This window comes from Mastigoproctus giganteus, chromosome 7 (genome assembly GCF_048544385.1).
Source record: "Mastigoproctus giganteus isolate SK-2022 chromosome 7, ASM4854438v1, whole genome shotgun sequence".
Lineage (NCBI taxonomy): Eukaryota > Metazoa > Arthropoda > Arachnida > Uropygi > Thelyphonidae > Mastigoproctus > Mastigoproctus giganteus.
In genome coordinates this window covers 203496274-203511749 of record NC_143581.1, presented here as the reverse complement: position 1 = coordinate 203511749, position 15476 = coordinate 203496274, and the positions used below count along the sequence as shown (strand labels likewise).

The 15476-nt window shown below is 35.1% G+C and overlaps 1 protein-coding gene across 4 annotated transcripts in view; it reads left to right on the top strand.

The window, feature by feature from the left end:
• The window catches only part of LOC150083600 (putative inorganic phosphate cotransporter), a 148675-nt gene that overhangs the window by 94844 nt on the left and 38355 nt on the right, over positions 1–15476 (top strand). For all 4 annotated transcript variants that reach the window (XM_090378081.1, XM_090378080.1, XM_090378079.1 and 1 more), the window contains exon 5: positions 3630–3760. In XM_090378081.1, the coding sequence (XP_090234207.1) occupies positions 3630–3760 (131 nt within the window). The remainder of the gene's footprint in view (positions 1–3629; positions 3761–15476) is intronic.

The following is a 15476-nucleotide window of genomic DNA, read 5'->3' as shown; positions in this document are numbered from 1 at the left end:
CATTTTTAGTCTTTACTGTTGCACACCATCTGGCCATCTCTCATATTGTGAATTTATACTTCATAACTGGGTTGTCACTCATTATATCACCAGGGTACCTGTCCGCCCACCGTTGAGAGGTCAACAAGCTTCTGAACAGTGCTGTCTGGTTGGTGATATCCATTGAGAATAAGTAACATTCATCTTCTCTACTGGTGAAGCGTTGCTTATTCAAGGTAGTGCAATATCAGGGCAACTCGTTGTGAAGGCGTTCACAATATGAGATGTAACAAAAACAATGCTAATTCACCTACTTCGGTGATTTACTATGAACTGATGTTGAGTATCTGATGGGATTTCAATAACATCAGAAAGAAAAATGACATTTTTAAGCCAGTAGTTGCTCAAACAAACATGTTTTTATTGCTGCTTCATAAGTTAGGTCTAATGAAGAATCCTGCAAAAGTTATACAGGACAAAAATAGAGATGACATTTAGTATTTAAAATTAAAGGTTCTACACATTAATGATAAAGGTGCATTTATCGCTTTGCAGATACAGAACATTTTGAAAGAGTTGCTAAATCCTATTTAATTGTAGGCTTGAAAATCTTTCAAAAAATTTTTTGAATATTTTCTGGGCAACATGTGCAAACAGCTATAAAATCTTGTTTGAGAATTTATTACACCCTTGAATGTGTTAATGACGAACACAGTATATGTTTTTGTCAAGATATTGCTATCATGAAGAAACATTACCAAGGAAGGTGGAAGTCCAGTATGCTGGCAGACTATTGCTGGACATCAATCAGAGAGAGAGAGAAAAACCAAAAAAAGTCAATTACAAAAAAAGTGACTATATTTTTACGCTGATTATATTATATTCTGTATATTTCTTAAAATTTCATTAGGGATTCCAACAATTCCATTAAAAACTAGTAACCATAACTGTATTCCCCTTTAAATATTTGGGTGCTAGATAAAATCTGACTTCAGATTTGTTATTATTATTTGTTATTTATTAGTTATTATTATTTTTATTATTATTAGTAGTAGCATATGATTCAAGAAAGCAAACATATAAAGCATCAGCCAAAAAAAAAAAAAAAAAACCTCCAACATCACCTGTCCATCCACTCTAATAATTTGTCTAGTATTTCCTTGAATTTATTCAAACTACCCACTTCCACAACAATAGATGGAAGATTGTTCCAACAAACAACCACCCATTAGCTGAAGGCAAACCTCCTCACATCTATCCTGCAACCATTCTTCCTCAATTTGAATTTTTGTCCCCTCATTGTGTGTAGTCTGAGCAAGAGCAAGAATGCCATCAACATTGAGCTTGCTGAATCCATTCAAAGGCTTAAACACCTCAGTCAGATCACCTTGCATGTGCCTAGTCTCCAGACACTTGTTTGTAGAACTTAAGCCTTCTTGGTAAGAACTTCCTTTTGTTCCCTTCAGCAATCTTGTTGCACTTCTCTGCACCTGTTCCAGCAGATCTACATCCTTCCTAAATCAAGGCCTCCAGACCTATATGCATTACTCAAGGTACTACCTAATCATTGGCTTGTACAATGTGATAATCACCACCTTATCCCTGCTAGCAAAGTTCCTGTATATCATTTGACAAAATCCCATGAGCTGGCCTGGCAGTCTGTCTGCATCGCTCAGAGAATTTCATGTGACTTCACAATTACCCCATGTCTTTTTCACTTTTCAGTACCTCAAACTGAGGTATTGGCTCATCTAACCCTGACTCAATGGCATCAGCAAATATTCTTGCACCCCTTCTATTTAAGTGTATCCCATCCCTGTAAAAACAGTCTTTCCTGTTAACAAGCACATACCATTCTAAGAAAAATGTTCCCCACGAGTCTTGCACAGTCTTGCATCATTCCAGGGATGAATTGATTGACAAGTTTCCGTCATGTATTCCCTCCTGTCATGTCCGGACAGAATTGGGTACAGTTTCAAATTTAAATCTAACTTGTTAGGATTAAATTTGCATATTTTTCTCAGCATTGTCCTGTACTTGTTAAGTAAATCGTCAGATATCCTATTCTTAATATCATTAGTACCAACATGTACAGCAGTATCATCTTTTGTGCCTTTAAAAGATAATTGCTATATAACATTATTAACTTTAGCCCCTGTTCCCATTCCACCTATCCTTTTTTACACAATATGTTTTCTATTTCCCTAACAATATATTTACCAACTATAGCTAACTCCTGTGAGACCAAAGATCTGTGCTGTGTAGGATTATTATTATTATAATTAGCAATATGGTGCAGAGAATCCTGAGGCTTTTTCTGTACCAGCCAAAAAAAAAAAAATTCTGAGTTACCCGGAGAGAGAGAGAGAGAGAGAAAAAACAAGAGTCAGAAGTAGAAAAGGGAATCACCAAGAAAGAGAAGAATGATGACATTCAGCTCAGGACTCTGGGTGTGCCAAGCTCTCATCTGGTGAGAGCCCCTGGGGCTTGTCACTGTATTGGCTGATGCTTGAGCATGGGCTTTAGCTTTGAGCTGGGCAGCTGAGTGCTTGGTGGGTCTCTCATTTCATTTACTTCAAGGGCATTAATCATGTTCTTCACATCCTGATATAAAACCCATCTGAACGCTGAATTTGAATTTAATCTCCTCACATTCAAAAGCATCCTCTGATTGTATTGTGGCTAAAGGTAGCTTTGCAAGGTGGCAACAAGTAGCACACACAACATAATTCTGATTCATAGGATAACTTCTTTTGGCATTTTCCCCCAAAGCATTTCATTTCATCACTTTGATGCTCTAGTCTGAGACATTATTTCATTTTAAATTTAATTTAAGAATAACAGATGAAACTAAGAGATATGAATATAATAATGCTACACTAATCCCAACTTATTTGATGGCAGTAAGATTTTAAGCCATTGTATTTGATGGCTTAAAATAGCATAGTAATGAAACTATGCTATTTTAAGTTACATTATGTACAGTATTTATAGACTTAATAAAAACACTTCTGATATTAATAATACTCCTACAGAATTACAAAGAAGATTTTTAAATAGCATTTATGTTGCTATTATATTGATACAGTAACACTGGCAACAGAATCTGACTTTTGATTATTAAGCAACTTCAAAGGCCAAGTAATGAATACATTCACTAAATTTTTTAGATAAACATAACTAATAACTACACTAATATTAAAAAAATAATAATAATAACAAAAACCAATCATTTTTAAGTAATAAAAACTTCCACTTAGCAGCTCTCAATACAGTATGTCCATCATGTGGCCTTGTTGGCTAGTGGGAGTTGGGAAACATAAGGCAGTGTTATAAGTTTTTTAAAGTTGTGGCATAAAAAAATCAGCCAGTCATTACTACTCATGTTATAAAAGGTTTATTTATTATTATTTTTTTTATTACTACTGCTTTTATATGAAATATATTTTATTTAAGAATGCTTATGGTGTTATTGACTAAAGGTTTCTTAAATATTAATATTTTAAAATGAATTTATATTATTTATGAGTGAATTTAATTTTTAATAAAAATTAACAGTTGGCCATTATGAAGTATCGAGCCTGATAAGCAGATTGGATTACATTGTGAGTGAGCTGAATGGTACTTTTATTTTCCCAATTTTCATATAGGAATTTTAGGGTGTGTCTGGTTTGTCGTTTGGACTGTTTTTGTCTTTGAAAAACCTGAAGAGCATCCCAGAATTTCAAGAACTGAGTTGTTATATATCCAAGAACACCAAGATAGCAAATCCAAACATAAAGTAAGTGTTTAATTGAATACAAGGAAGATTTATAGCAGGGCTTCTAATTCTGTAATATTTTTAAAATTAAATAAGTCAACAAAGCTTCTTTATCCATAACTTGTCTCTAATATTTTCCCAGTGTAGTAAAGTATGTTAACTGCTTATGAATTGCAAACATCATGAATCTTAAAAAAAATAATATAATAAAATAATAGCATTAGCATTAGTAGAGGCATTTGATGCAAGAAAGCAAGCTTATGCAGCATCAGCCAAAAACAAATAAAGTAAAAAAAATAAATAAAAAATAACCACTTCCACTTCACCCCTCTGTTTGTTCGAAATACCTGTCCAGCTGAGCCTTAAACTTATTTAGGCTATCAACTTCCACGACAAGGGATGGAAGTTTGTTCCACCTACCAACCACACGCTGGCTAAAGGAAAATTTCCGCAAATCTATCCTACATCTGTCTTTCCTCAATTTGAACTTATGCCCTCTCAGGTGATTATTCTGAGGAAGAGGAAGAATCCCATCAGCATTGGGCAAGCTCAAACCATTCAAGGCTTTATACACTTCAATCAGATCACCTTGCAGGTGCCGTCTCCAGACACTGTAATTTGCAAAACTTAAGCCTTTCTTTGTAAGAGCAACCCTTTGTTCCATTCACTAATCTTGTTGCTCTTCTCTGTACTCGTTCCAGCAGCTCTACATCCTTCTTGAAATGAGGCCTCCAGGCCTGTATACAGTACTCTAGGTGTGGCCTGACCATTGCCTTATACAAGGGAATAATCACCTCCTTATTCCTGCTAGAAAAATTCCTATATATCATTGACAATACACCATGAGCTACACTTGCAGCCCATCTGCACTGCTCAGAGAACTTCATATCTGCCTGCACAACCACCCCCAGGTCCCTTGCATTCTCTACCACTGTCAGTGTAGTACCAGAGAGTTGATACGTTGCTCTGGGGTTGCTGTTTCCCATATGTAGTACTTTACATTTGTCAATGTTAAACTTCATTTGCCACCTCTCAGCCCATCTGCTCAACCTTTCCAGATCCTGTTGCAGCAGCATAGTGTCAGTAGTGTCCTTGACAACCCTGCTAACCTTCGTATCGTCTGCAAACTTGGACATTAAGCTCGATATACCATCATCAATATCATTTATAAATACAGAGAACAATAAAGGACCCAATACTGAACCCTGAGGGACTCCACTAATAACATTAGTCCACGATGAGCAGTGTCCATTGATTACCACTCTCTGTCTTCTCCCCCTCAACCACCCCTTTATCCATAGCAGCAATTTGCCTCCAATGTCACACTGCTCTAATTTGTGCAGCAGTCTTCCATGTGCAACAGTATCAAAAGCCTTTCTAAGATCCAAATATATAAAATCAAAATTATTCCCTGCATCCAGTTCTTTTGTGACTGCATCATAGTATCCAATCAAATTGGTCAGGCAAGACTTCCCCTTAACAAAACCATGCTGTGTCCGAGCTATAACTGAAGTCTTGTCTAGATGATCCTGCAGTGCTTCTTTAACCAGTGCCTCCATTAATTTTCCAGGAACTGAAGTTAAACTCACAGGTCTATAATTACTTGTGTCAGCCTTTGATCCTCCCTTGTAATTGGGGTCACATTTGTACATCTCCAGTCCATGGGTACCTCCCCTGAGTCCAAGGATGCTCTCATAATTATGGCTAAGGGTTTGCTGCCTCCTTTAATATAACTGGATAGATCCCATCCACCCCAGGTGCCTTTCTTGTGTTTATCTTCAACAATTTCTCCTCCACTTTACTCTCAGTTATTACAAGATTCTCTAGTTTACTGCTAGAGTTGAATACACCTCTGGCTTTCCCCTCGCTAAATAACTCTTCATGTGTGAATGTCGATGCAAAATATTCATTTAGTTTGTTAGCTACCTGAGCAGGATCATCAACAGTTGGCCCATCGATATCAAGTGGACCAATCTGATTCATCCCCTTCCTTTTAGAGTTTACATAAGTAAAGAACTCTTTGCTGTTTTTCTTTGTATCCCTTGCCAAGGGTCTCTCGTGATCTGCCTTCGCCTGCCTAACCTCCTTTGTAACTTGGTTACAGATCAACTTGTATCTATCATAGGCTTCTGTGTCATGTGTTAATTTGTATGTATCCCATGCATTTTTCTTCTCTGCCATATGCCTCATTAGTTCATCTGACATCCATTTTGGCCTAAACCTTGAACAATATTTCTTAGTTGGTATGTAAAGCCTAGTAGCTTGCAAGATAAGTTCTTTGAATGCTTCCCATTTTGAATTTGCTGTTGGTAACATCATCAGTTGATCCCACTGTATAGAATTTAAATACTGTCTCAGTCCATCGTAGTCACCTTTACGAAAGCAATACCCCTTCCCTTTACCCCTAATGGTAGTTACCTCTTTGAGTAACTCCCACTTCAGAACACTGTGATCACTGCCACCTAGTGGTTCATTTATCTGCAGATTCTTAATGCATGAAGAATCACTACTGATAATCAAATCAAGAGTATTACTCCCTCTAGTTGCCTCCCGAACATGCTGATGTAGAAAACAATCATCCAATAAATCCACAAAAGCCTTGCTTGTGTGTGAGTGACCAGCCCCCAAATTCCAGTCAATATCTGGGAAATTAAAATCCCCCATTATAAGACTCTCTGATTTACTGGCCCACTCTATTTCTCTGTACAGTTTCTTATTATACTCATCAGAGTCATTAGGCCTATAGCACACTCCTACTCTCAGTTTTGATCTCCCAATGCTTATGTCACACCAAACTGACTCGACACTGCACTGTCCAGCGATGTCGACTGGCTTCACTTCCTTGGATTTTATGTGTTTCTTAACTAATAGCATAACCCCTCCTCCCTTCCTATCCTGTCTATCCTTTCTGTAGACATTGTACTCCCCAAATTCCAGTTCTGCATTCCTTATATCTATGTGGCACCACGTCTCTGAAATCCCAACAATATCTGCCTTTGATGTTTTGAGCAATAACTCAAATTCATCAAATTTATTTACTAAGAACTGAGTTGCATTGGTGTACTCCTAGCATTGGTGTACACGCAAGTATACATGCACCTGCTCTTCCTCTTAGCCACCCTAACACAACCCATGTGTTTACTTGTACCCCCATGATTCCCAGCAGTCTCTGTAATATCCTGCATCTTATTTTCCAGGCTGCTGCTCATTCCAATGATATGACAAATTATGATATAGATCAGGAAGGGCCAACTTTTTACCTTTGGCACCATATATTGGGTTAATATAATCCAGTATGTGGTCCCAAATGTTTACATAAGTAACCCAATATTAACATAATTCTGAAAAATTTTGAAAAGTGTTGTGAAAAGATAATGAAAAAAGTTCTAGGAACCTTAGGTCCAAAATCTACCTTCTTGCTAAATTAAAGCTTCCTAAAGTTGCATTAGTCAAATAATAAATACTCAGATGATATTGTAGGAAGTTTTCTTTTAGCCAACAATTTGTTGATTACTGGAAGTTGTCTCCACAAGTAGTTGAGGTTGACAGTTTGAAGAAGTTCGAAGGTCAACTGGATAGCTACCTAAGTGAGGAGGGAAACACACATTTGTGTGTGTGTGTGTGTGTGTGTGTGTGTGTGTGTGTGTGTGTGTGTGTGTGTGTGTGGAAGGGAGGAATTGAACATTGTAGGAGAGATTTTTAAAGCCATTCCATATTTCTATATGTTCAGTACAGAAGTCATACTTGTTATTTATATAATCAGAGTTAGTGAATTGTGAAACTTGCTTGGCATGATACAGGTTTACTACCTTTATGAGAATTTGGGGCTGGTAGAACCTCACAGGCAGCAAGTTTGCAAGTGACAAATACCATATATTCTGTCATATAAATTGACTTCTGGGGTTTTTTTTTTTGGTTTTTTTTGAAAATCGGTGCTTAATGATATGTTCACTGTATAAGTTGACCACCATTTTTTATAGCCATCCTTTGCATCTCATATAGTTATATACAATAAACTTTGCATTAAGAACCACTTTAAAAGTTTGTATTTTTGGCATTTTTTTACATGGGGTAGTAGACTTTAATGAAGGCAGTAAGAATATAGAGTTCTCCCTTATGTGTAGATCATGAAATCAAAATCTACAGGGATAAGTGTTGACTTAATATCACTTCGATTCTGTTTTATACCCGAGAAGCTTTAATTATGTAACTGTGATATTTTAATGCAAAAAAAATAATAATTTAATGGTTGATAGAAATGCTAGTTAAACAAAGCAGCCCTTTCAGAAATGTAGAGCAAAGTGAGCTGCAGTCAAGTAAATTTAATTTAATTTCAGAATATGCACACTTTGTAGGAAGTTTAGACATCTGACATAGTAAATTTGACATCAATATACTATTTTCTTTGCATTAGTTACTGTTGATCAGGTTTTGATTTTAATAATTTACAGGTATTACAGTGTCAGTTTTTATGCAAAATTTTTATATTTCTATATTAAAAATAACCTTGTGTATTTGCAGTATACAGGGTGTCTCAAAAATACATGGCATAACTTCAGGAATGAGTTCCTCATATGTAGACAATAAAAATATTTTATATCAGCATGATTCTGGAAATGCTTGGTTTCCGAGTTTTGAAGGTCTGTCTATGACACTTAACTGTTCACATCACCTTAAAGTAATTGTTCAAAATGTTCACCTTCTGCCTGAATACAGGCCTCACATCGACGTCTCATGGACTCGCAAAGACAATGCCAAATTCCTGGCATGTTTCGTATTGTCTCACAACCTGCCACAATTCGATTGCGGAGAGTTTCCACATCAGCTACCAGAGTTGAATACACCAGTGACTTTAAATGGCCCCATAAGAAGAAATCTAGTGGGTTTAAATCAGCTGAGCATGGAGGCCAGGCAGTTTGGTCCACCTCTACTTATCCACCGACCAGGAAACCTTCGATTCAGGTAATTGTGGGCTAGGTGGCTGAAATGTGCAGGAACACCACCTTGCATGAAGTGTGCTTGTTGACAAATGATCAGTGGCGTGTCATCCAAGAAATCTGTGTTTTCCAGAAAGTTTCTGTATGCCTGCCCTGTGAGTTTGTTTGGAAGTACATGGGGTCCAAATAATTTATCACCAAAAACACCCACCCAGATGTTGAGGCTGTTGGTGATGTGATGGAAGAATTGCATGTGGGTTTTCCTCAGCCCATACATGCTGATTGTGAAAGTTTTGGATTCCATCTCGTGTGAACTGTGCTTCATCTGTGAATATCACTAAGACAGGAAATTGAGGAGTTGTACCACACTGCTGCAAGAACCACTAGCAGAACATTACTTGTGCAGGGTAATCTGCTGGTGACAAGGCCTGTACCCGTTGCAGATGGTAAGGATACAGTTGGTGTTCTGGCAACACTCTCCAAATAGTCAAACATTGAACAACTAGTTGCATTGCTCTTCTGCGTGTGCTGATTCCAGGAGTGGCATGCACAACATCCAAAATCTCCTCCTCCTCTGCTTCAGGAGTCGTAGATCTTGGTCATCCTCTGTCTGCAGCATGAGATGTAAAGGTTCCATGTTCACAAAGACAGCGATGGATACCTTCAAACGTTTTCCTGTCTGGACATCTTCATTCTGGGAACCTTTCATGGTACAAACGACGAGCCTCCAGAGCATTGCCATCAGCCAAACCATACATAAAGTGCATATCCGCTTGCTCCTGATTTGAGTACATGGTCGGAATAGAAAACCACCAGATTCTGTCAGTACCTTGTGATGAAGTAAACCACCTGCAGGAGATAAGACATTCCGGTTAATAACTCGGGAACCAAGCATTTCCGGAACTATGTTGATATAAAATATTTTTATTGTCTACATATGAGGAACTCATTCCTGAAGTTATGCCATGTATTTTTGAGACACTCTGTATATTTGTATATTCTTTTTTTTTTTTTTTTTTGCAACTTTGCAGCAGATACAGTGTAACAAAAGTAGTTACAATGTTTAATGAAAATAAAAGTTCAGTAATAAGGAGTGTTACTGATATTTGAATTGTATTATACATGGCATATCATAACATGCGGGATCCACTTCAGGGATCTGAAAACAATAAAAAAAAAAAAAAAATCATATAAACATAGGTCTGATTTTGCCTTATTTCTGAGTTACATTCATTTTTGTGTTCCAGCAACTATCTGCTTATGTTTTCAAGAAATGCTCAAAATGACCACCATGCATAGCCAGCAAATGGCTCATCATAGACCTCCTTACCTGCTCAAAAGTTTCAGATGTCTGTTGGATTTACTCTTCTTGTGCTGATGGGTCTATCACCGTCTGAAACCTGTTTTCTAAATGAACCAATTTCTGCAATGCATTCACATGTATATATTCTGAAAGTTCTTCTTGTTTGGCACGTGATGACTGGGAAAGTTTTCTGGAATTGGACATTTTGCTTCAGCTGCATTACATCTAGCAAGTCCATGCATGTGATCAGTGGTGTAACTAGAAAACTGCTCCCCCCCCAAAATATTTGTTTTGGTTAAAGTGACCGTGTCCTTAGTATTCCAATGTGACACATTGATTTTACAACCCCCACCCAAAAAAACAATATACGCATATTTGTTATATAAAAAAATATTCACATACGAAATATAAATTAAATGCATATATTTCTTTGAACTAAACTTATAAAATTAAATATTATACTTCTTAAATAAAAAAACAAATGTAATCTATGGTTGTTTTTTTTTTCCACATGTATTTGTTTTATTTCACAGAAATACCTATATAATATAGGTATCTCTGTGAAATACTAATAATAATAAAAATACATACTTCTTTTAATAATAAAAATTAAATAATATAATTTTTCTTAATAATTATTCATTATTTGCTATTTCTTCGTAAAATTCTTCACAAAATTAGTAAAATTGCACTTAACTTGTAGTATTGCTTTCAGTGTTTCTATGGTCATTTGTGTTTTTTCTGATGTCCACAACTTATTTACTACCGAAAGAACTCTTTCTGTTGCACCATTGATTCCCGGCAAACATGATGCAAATGATTTGCATTATGTTTGCATTTAAGTATACGGAGGCTACATGTCCAATCCAGAACATTTTCCAGGACAGTTTGCAATGTGGGGCAAATGATTTAAATCCGGGATTATGTCCTGCATAATCCACGATGTCTAGTCACTTTAGTTTTGGTAAAAATAAAAAATTAACAATACAATGGTAAATGTGTATTTAAAATCTTTATCAATACAATATAAAATAATATTAAATTCTGTAAATATAAGTATGAAAAATAAATGCTGAAAATTAAATGAAATAATATATTGACTTACCTGATTTAAAATGGTTTTCATCTAGATTTGGCATTGGAAAAATTATTAATTAATTTAGAAACGTCCATTCTTTCAGCTTCTTGCACTTCTATGCTAAGCAGTGCTAGTGCTAATAGACGTTGTCCCATGGTGTTTCTCAAATAATTCTTAATTAATCTTAATTTTGAGAAAGAGAATTCTACGGTGATACAGTAACCAGAATTGTAAAAAATAATATCAGTAAAGAACACACTTCTGAAAAACTAGCACTCATATCATAGTATTTTACTATGACCAGCTATGCAAATTCACGAATAGTTTTAATTTTTGCAATTTCACTTTTTAGTGACTTTATGCAAAGTAGTAATTGCATTGAAATTGATTCTGAAAAGTCACTTAAAAATTTCTTTTGCATCTTCTATGTATTTTTTATAATGGAACTGTCATCCATTTGGATTAATTGAGTAGGAATAAGAAATGCAAACAAGTTAAATGTATTTAGTCCTTTAAACTTTTTGTGCAGTTCCATTGTCGCTAAGTCAATTACACAATAAAAAATATTAACTTTAAAGAACAGTTCTGCATTGTCAAATCGATAGTCCTCTGCCAGAAACAAAATGTTTCTTAGCAAATTGCCTCCTTTGCAAATTCACAACATATACCTCACTTCTGCACAATAGCTGATGCTTCCTTGATGATATTTTCAAATTCATTTCTTAATTTTTTTCACTTGATTATATGATTTCCTATGCCCAATGCAGCTTGACCAATGTCCATATTCATTCTTTTCAAAATCGTTGATGTTGAATTAATACTCGATAAGATTTTTTCTATTAGTACAGCGGTTAACACAAAATCAAAATTTTCAATATTATTTTTAATCCAGATGGCTTCTAACTTTTCATCGCTTTTTGACAATTATATGATAATTTTATTTAATGCCATTAGCAAATTGGGAAGTCTCAATTTTATAGCAATTATAGATGCAAGCCGACGAGTTGGATTTAATTTCTTTAATACAATATCGCATTCACTTGTAATTTGAGATAACAAGTCCCAACGGTTGATAATGTAGCCAAAAAACACATATGTACTTTGGACAATGCTGAAATAGTTGGATATTTCCAGTACTCCATTTACTGCATCATTAATAACTAGATTGAGATTGTGCACCGCACGATGTACGTACAACACATTTGGTTTAATTCTTTTAGGTGGGATTGTACTCCTGAATATGCACCACTCATTGTGTTTGCTCCACCGTACCCTTGTCCACGACATTTTGAAATATCATTTGAATTTATGGAGTCGCAAATAATTGACATTATTCCAGCAGCTGATCCATCAGTAATGGTGAGAAAACCAAGGAATATTTCTCTGACATCTGTATGTGTAGGTCTGTCGTCATACGGATCTTTTTCAATATGGACATAACTGTACACCAAACTTAGTTGATCCATTTTTAAGATATCTTGTGTTATATCAGCAATGATGGAAAAATATGAGGCTTGTTTAATATCCTTAGTTAATTGTTTTCTTAAATGTTGACCCAAGCACTCAATAACTTCATTCTAGATTTTGGGACTTAAATAAGTAATGCTTCCAGTCAGTAAATCCACAACCCGTCTCATAATTGGGTCATATTCTGCTAACAACTTTACATCTGAAAAAAAATTTCCAACATAAGTATCACTTAAATTTTCTTGATGACCCCTTAAAGCTAATGAATTTCTTGACAATTTTAGAAATATTTTATTCACCCGTTATAATACTTTTCTCCAAAAATTACATAGTTCGTGCAAATTTTCTTCCATAATTCTATCAAGTCCTGTATTGCTTTTTCATGTTTCTTTTGTGATGCATGCTTCTATGTGTTTTCATGGTCCTTAATTTTAGCAGACAAATTTTGCCAATCATTGATGCCTTTCATCCAGTTGCAGCTGGTTCCAGAAAACATCCATCATGGCTCGCAATATGCGGAATCCAGTTTTTTGGGGTAGCACAACCATTGCCTGTTCATTTTTAATCCAGATTTACTAATGGTTGAGTAATATGTAAATGATCTATTTTTATTTTTTTGAAATGGTCCTTTTAGCTTGCAAGCACTATTTTATAATAAATGTCTTCATATCTGCTGTTAAATTCTCTGGATAGTTTGCAATGTCAGTGGGGTAATTCTCTTTTTTAAGATTTTCGATATTGATATTTTCAGTTACTTTGAATGTTGAAAAAACTTCATTTTCTTTTGCAGAGGGAGATGGTCTACTTGAGGATTCTTCTTCTTCAGGTGTTTTTTGAATGTCATTCTCTTGCTTAACCTGAATTGATGGCTCTTTTCCCATTTCGTCAGTGTCAAAAGTTGTAGATTTGTCGTTGATGTTAATTCTGTTTCTGGATAAGAAAAATACGAAATCAATTTTGGAATTTTTTTAACTTCTTTTGTTAGAACTTCGTCAACAGCGCATTTTATTTTGCATTTAAAAGCACCACTTTTGTGCTTTTTCTCCATGGTTAATTCGAAAAATAATTATAAAAGTCTTGTACTGAACTAAATATAATCTTTTATTGAACTTACCAATGGAATGGCATATGCATTGGGTTACTTAAAAAGATTAAAAAATTACAAATATTGATAAGGACTAGAGTACTCATAATATAATTGTAAAATATTGCGCCAGGATATTAGTTCACTATAGAATATGTGAGACGGAGTATTAGCACAAATCTAAAATTACACTTATACTAAAATTTCAGCACAGCTTACTCCAGTTATGTTGTCACCCATTACGTAGCAGGATACATCACTCATAATCTTAATAACCTACACTTTACCACCACTAACACTGATCCGTTACCACTACCATGTGAGTTATGTCATGAGTCATTCATGAGATGATTGGGGGAAAGCAAAGAACAAAGATAAACTTTTGCAACCTTTAGCTACTTTAGTTTTGGTTTGGATTTGGATCTAACTGAAACAAACAGCAACTTAATGACTTCGCCTTTGTTTATATAAATAAAAACCGCACTGTACGGGGATATGTTTATATAAATATAACACATTGAATGAAAACCATGAATCCACTACCTTACTATGGGAGAAGATTGGGAGAGGGAATAAATGGAGGTATTATGAAAATATAATGTGACCCGAATAACAGTTTTTTTTTAATAATTCATTCCAAGACCTCAGAAGTTGAAATTTTCTTTATATAACTAAGCTATTTAGCTCTCTTAAAGGTCATTTTTAAAATGGAAATTGTATTAGTTTTATATAAATTTATGTCAAATAAGCACAACACAAAAATCTTTTAACTAAAGGATGCAAAAACAAAATACGCAGCCAACACGTTTACAAATGCTGCTATTGGCTGAAAGGAAAGGCTACGTGGTCCAGTCAGAGACAATTGTAAGCCCATCATAACGTAAAAAAATAGGTGGCGGTTAATTTATAGGTCACTACCATAAAACAATAATAAAATTTCAAAAAACCAATTCAAATAATTAAAATGCACTACACTTTCATCGTTATCATAATATGTTTGGTTATAAGAATCAGTTTTGAATGCCTTTGTGATATTTTTCAAAAACACATATCTCTAGGTCACTACCATAAAACAATAAAAACAATTTGCACTTTCCGGTTTATTGGGCTTTTCTGTTAGTGCAATCTATTACAAACAGGTAGTAAACTCAATCTTATTGCATTTGCGATAATACCGATAACTGAAATCCCTAAAATCTTCAATCATATAAAAACATAATTAAATTTTCAGAATCTTCTCTTCATTCCCATTTACTTATTACAACAATGAAGCGAAAGCGACTAAAGGAAAGTGCAAGTAGTGGCAGTGCTAGGAAACAAAACAAAATTGATTTAGAAATGGTGGAAATGATGAAGAAGTACGAAGCAGGGCAAAGTTTGTCATCTACTGCATGGGAAATTAGGTCTCTCTGCTTCAACAGTGAATGCCATTTTAAAGGACAGTGCACGTATAAAAGAATATGAACAGAATATGAATTTAAACAGTGATCACAAAACAGCATTCGGGTGCTATATCGGAGATGGAAAGCTATTAATAATAAAGATGGAAAATCAGATTCAGAAGCGAATGCCCTTGAGGTGTTTGTACTGGAACTTGTCTTAATTTTTTTATTGTACATTTTGAAGCACACTTTTGTAATTTTTCCTGCACGTGAAATCAAAAAATTGAATAAATAATTCTATTTACATGTTCGTCGACCATTTCTTTTTTGCTTCTATAAAATTCAGCACGGATAGTTGCGAGTGCTGTATAAGCATTTAGGGAAATTCCGACTTATGTAAAATTCGACTGAAAAATGCTGGTGGCATCCTTTGTCTTGCTTAGACTACACACAAGGGGGGGGGGGGGGGGCATAAATTCAATTGAA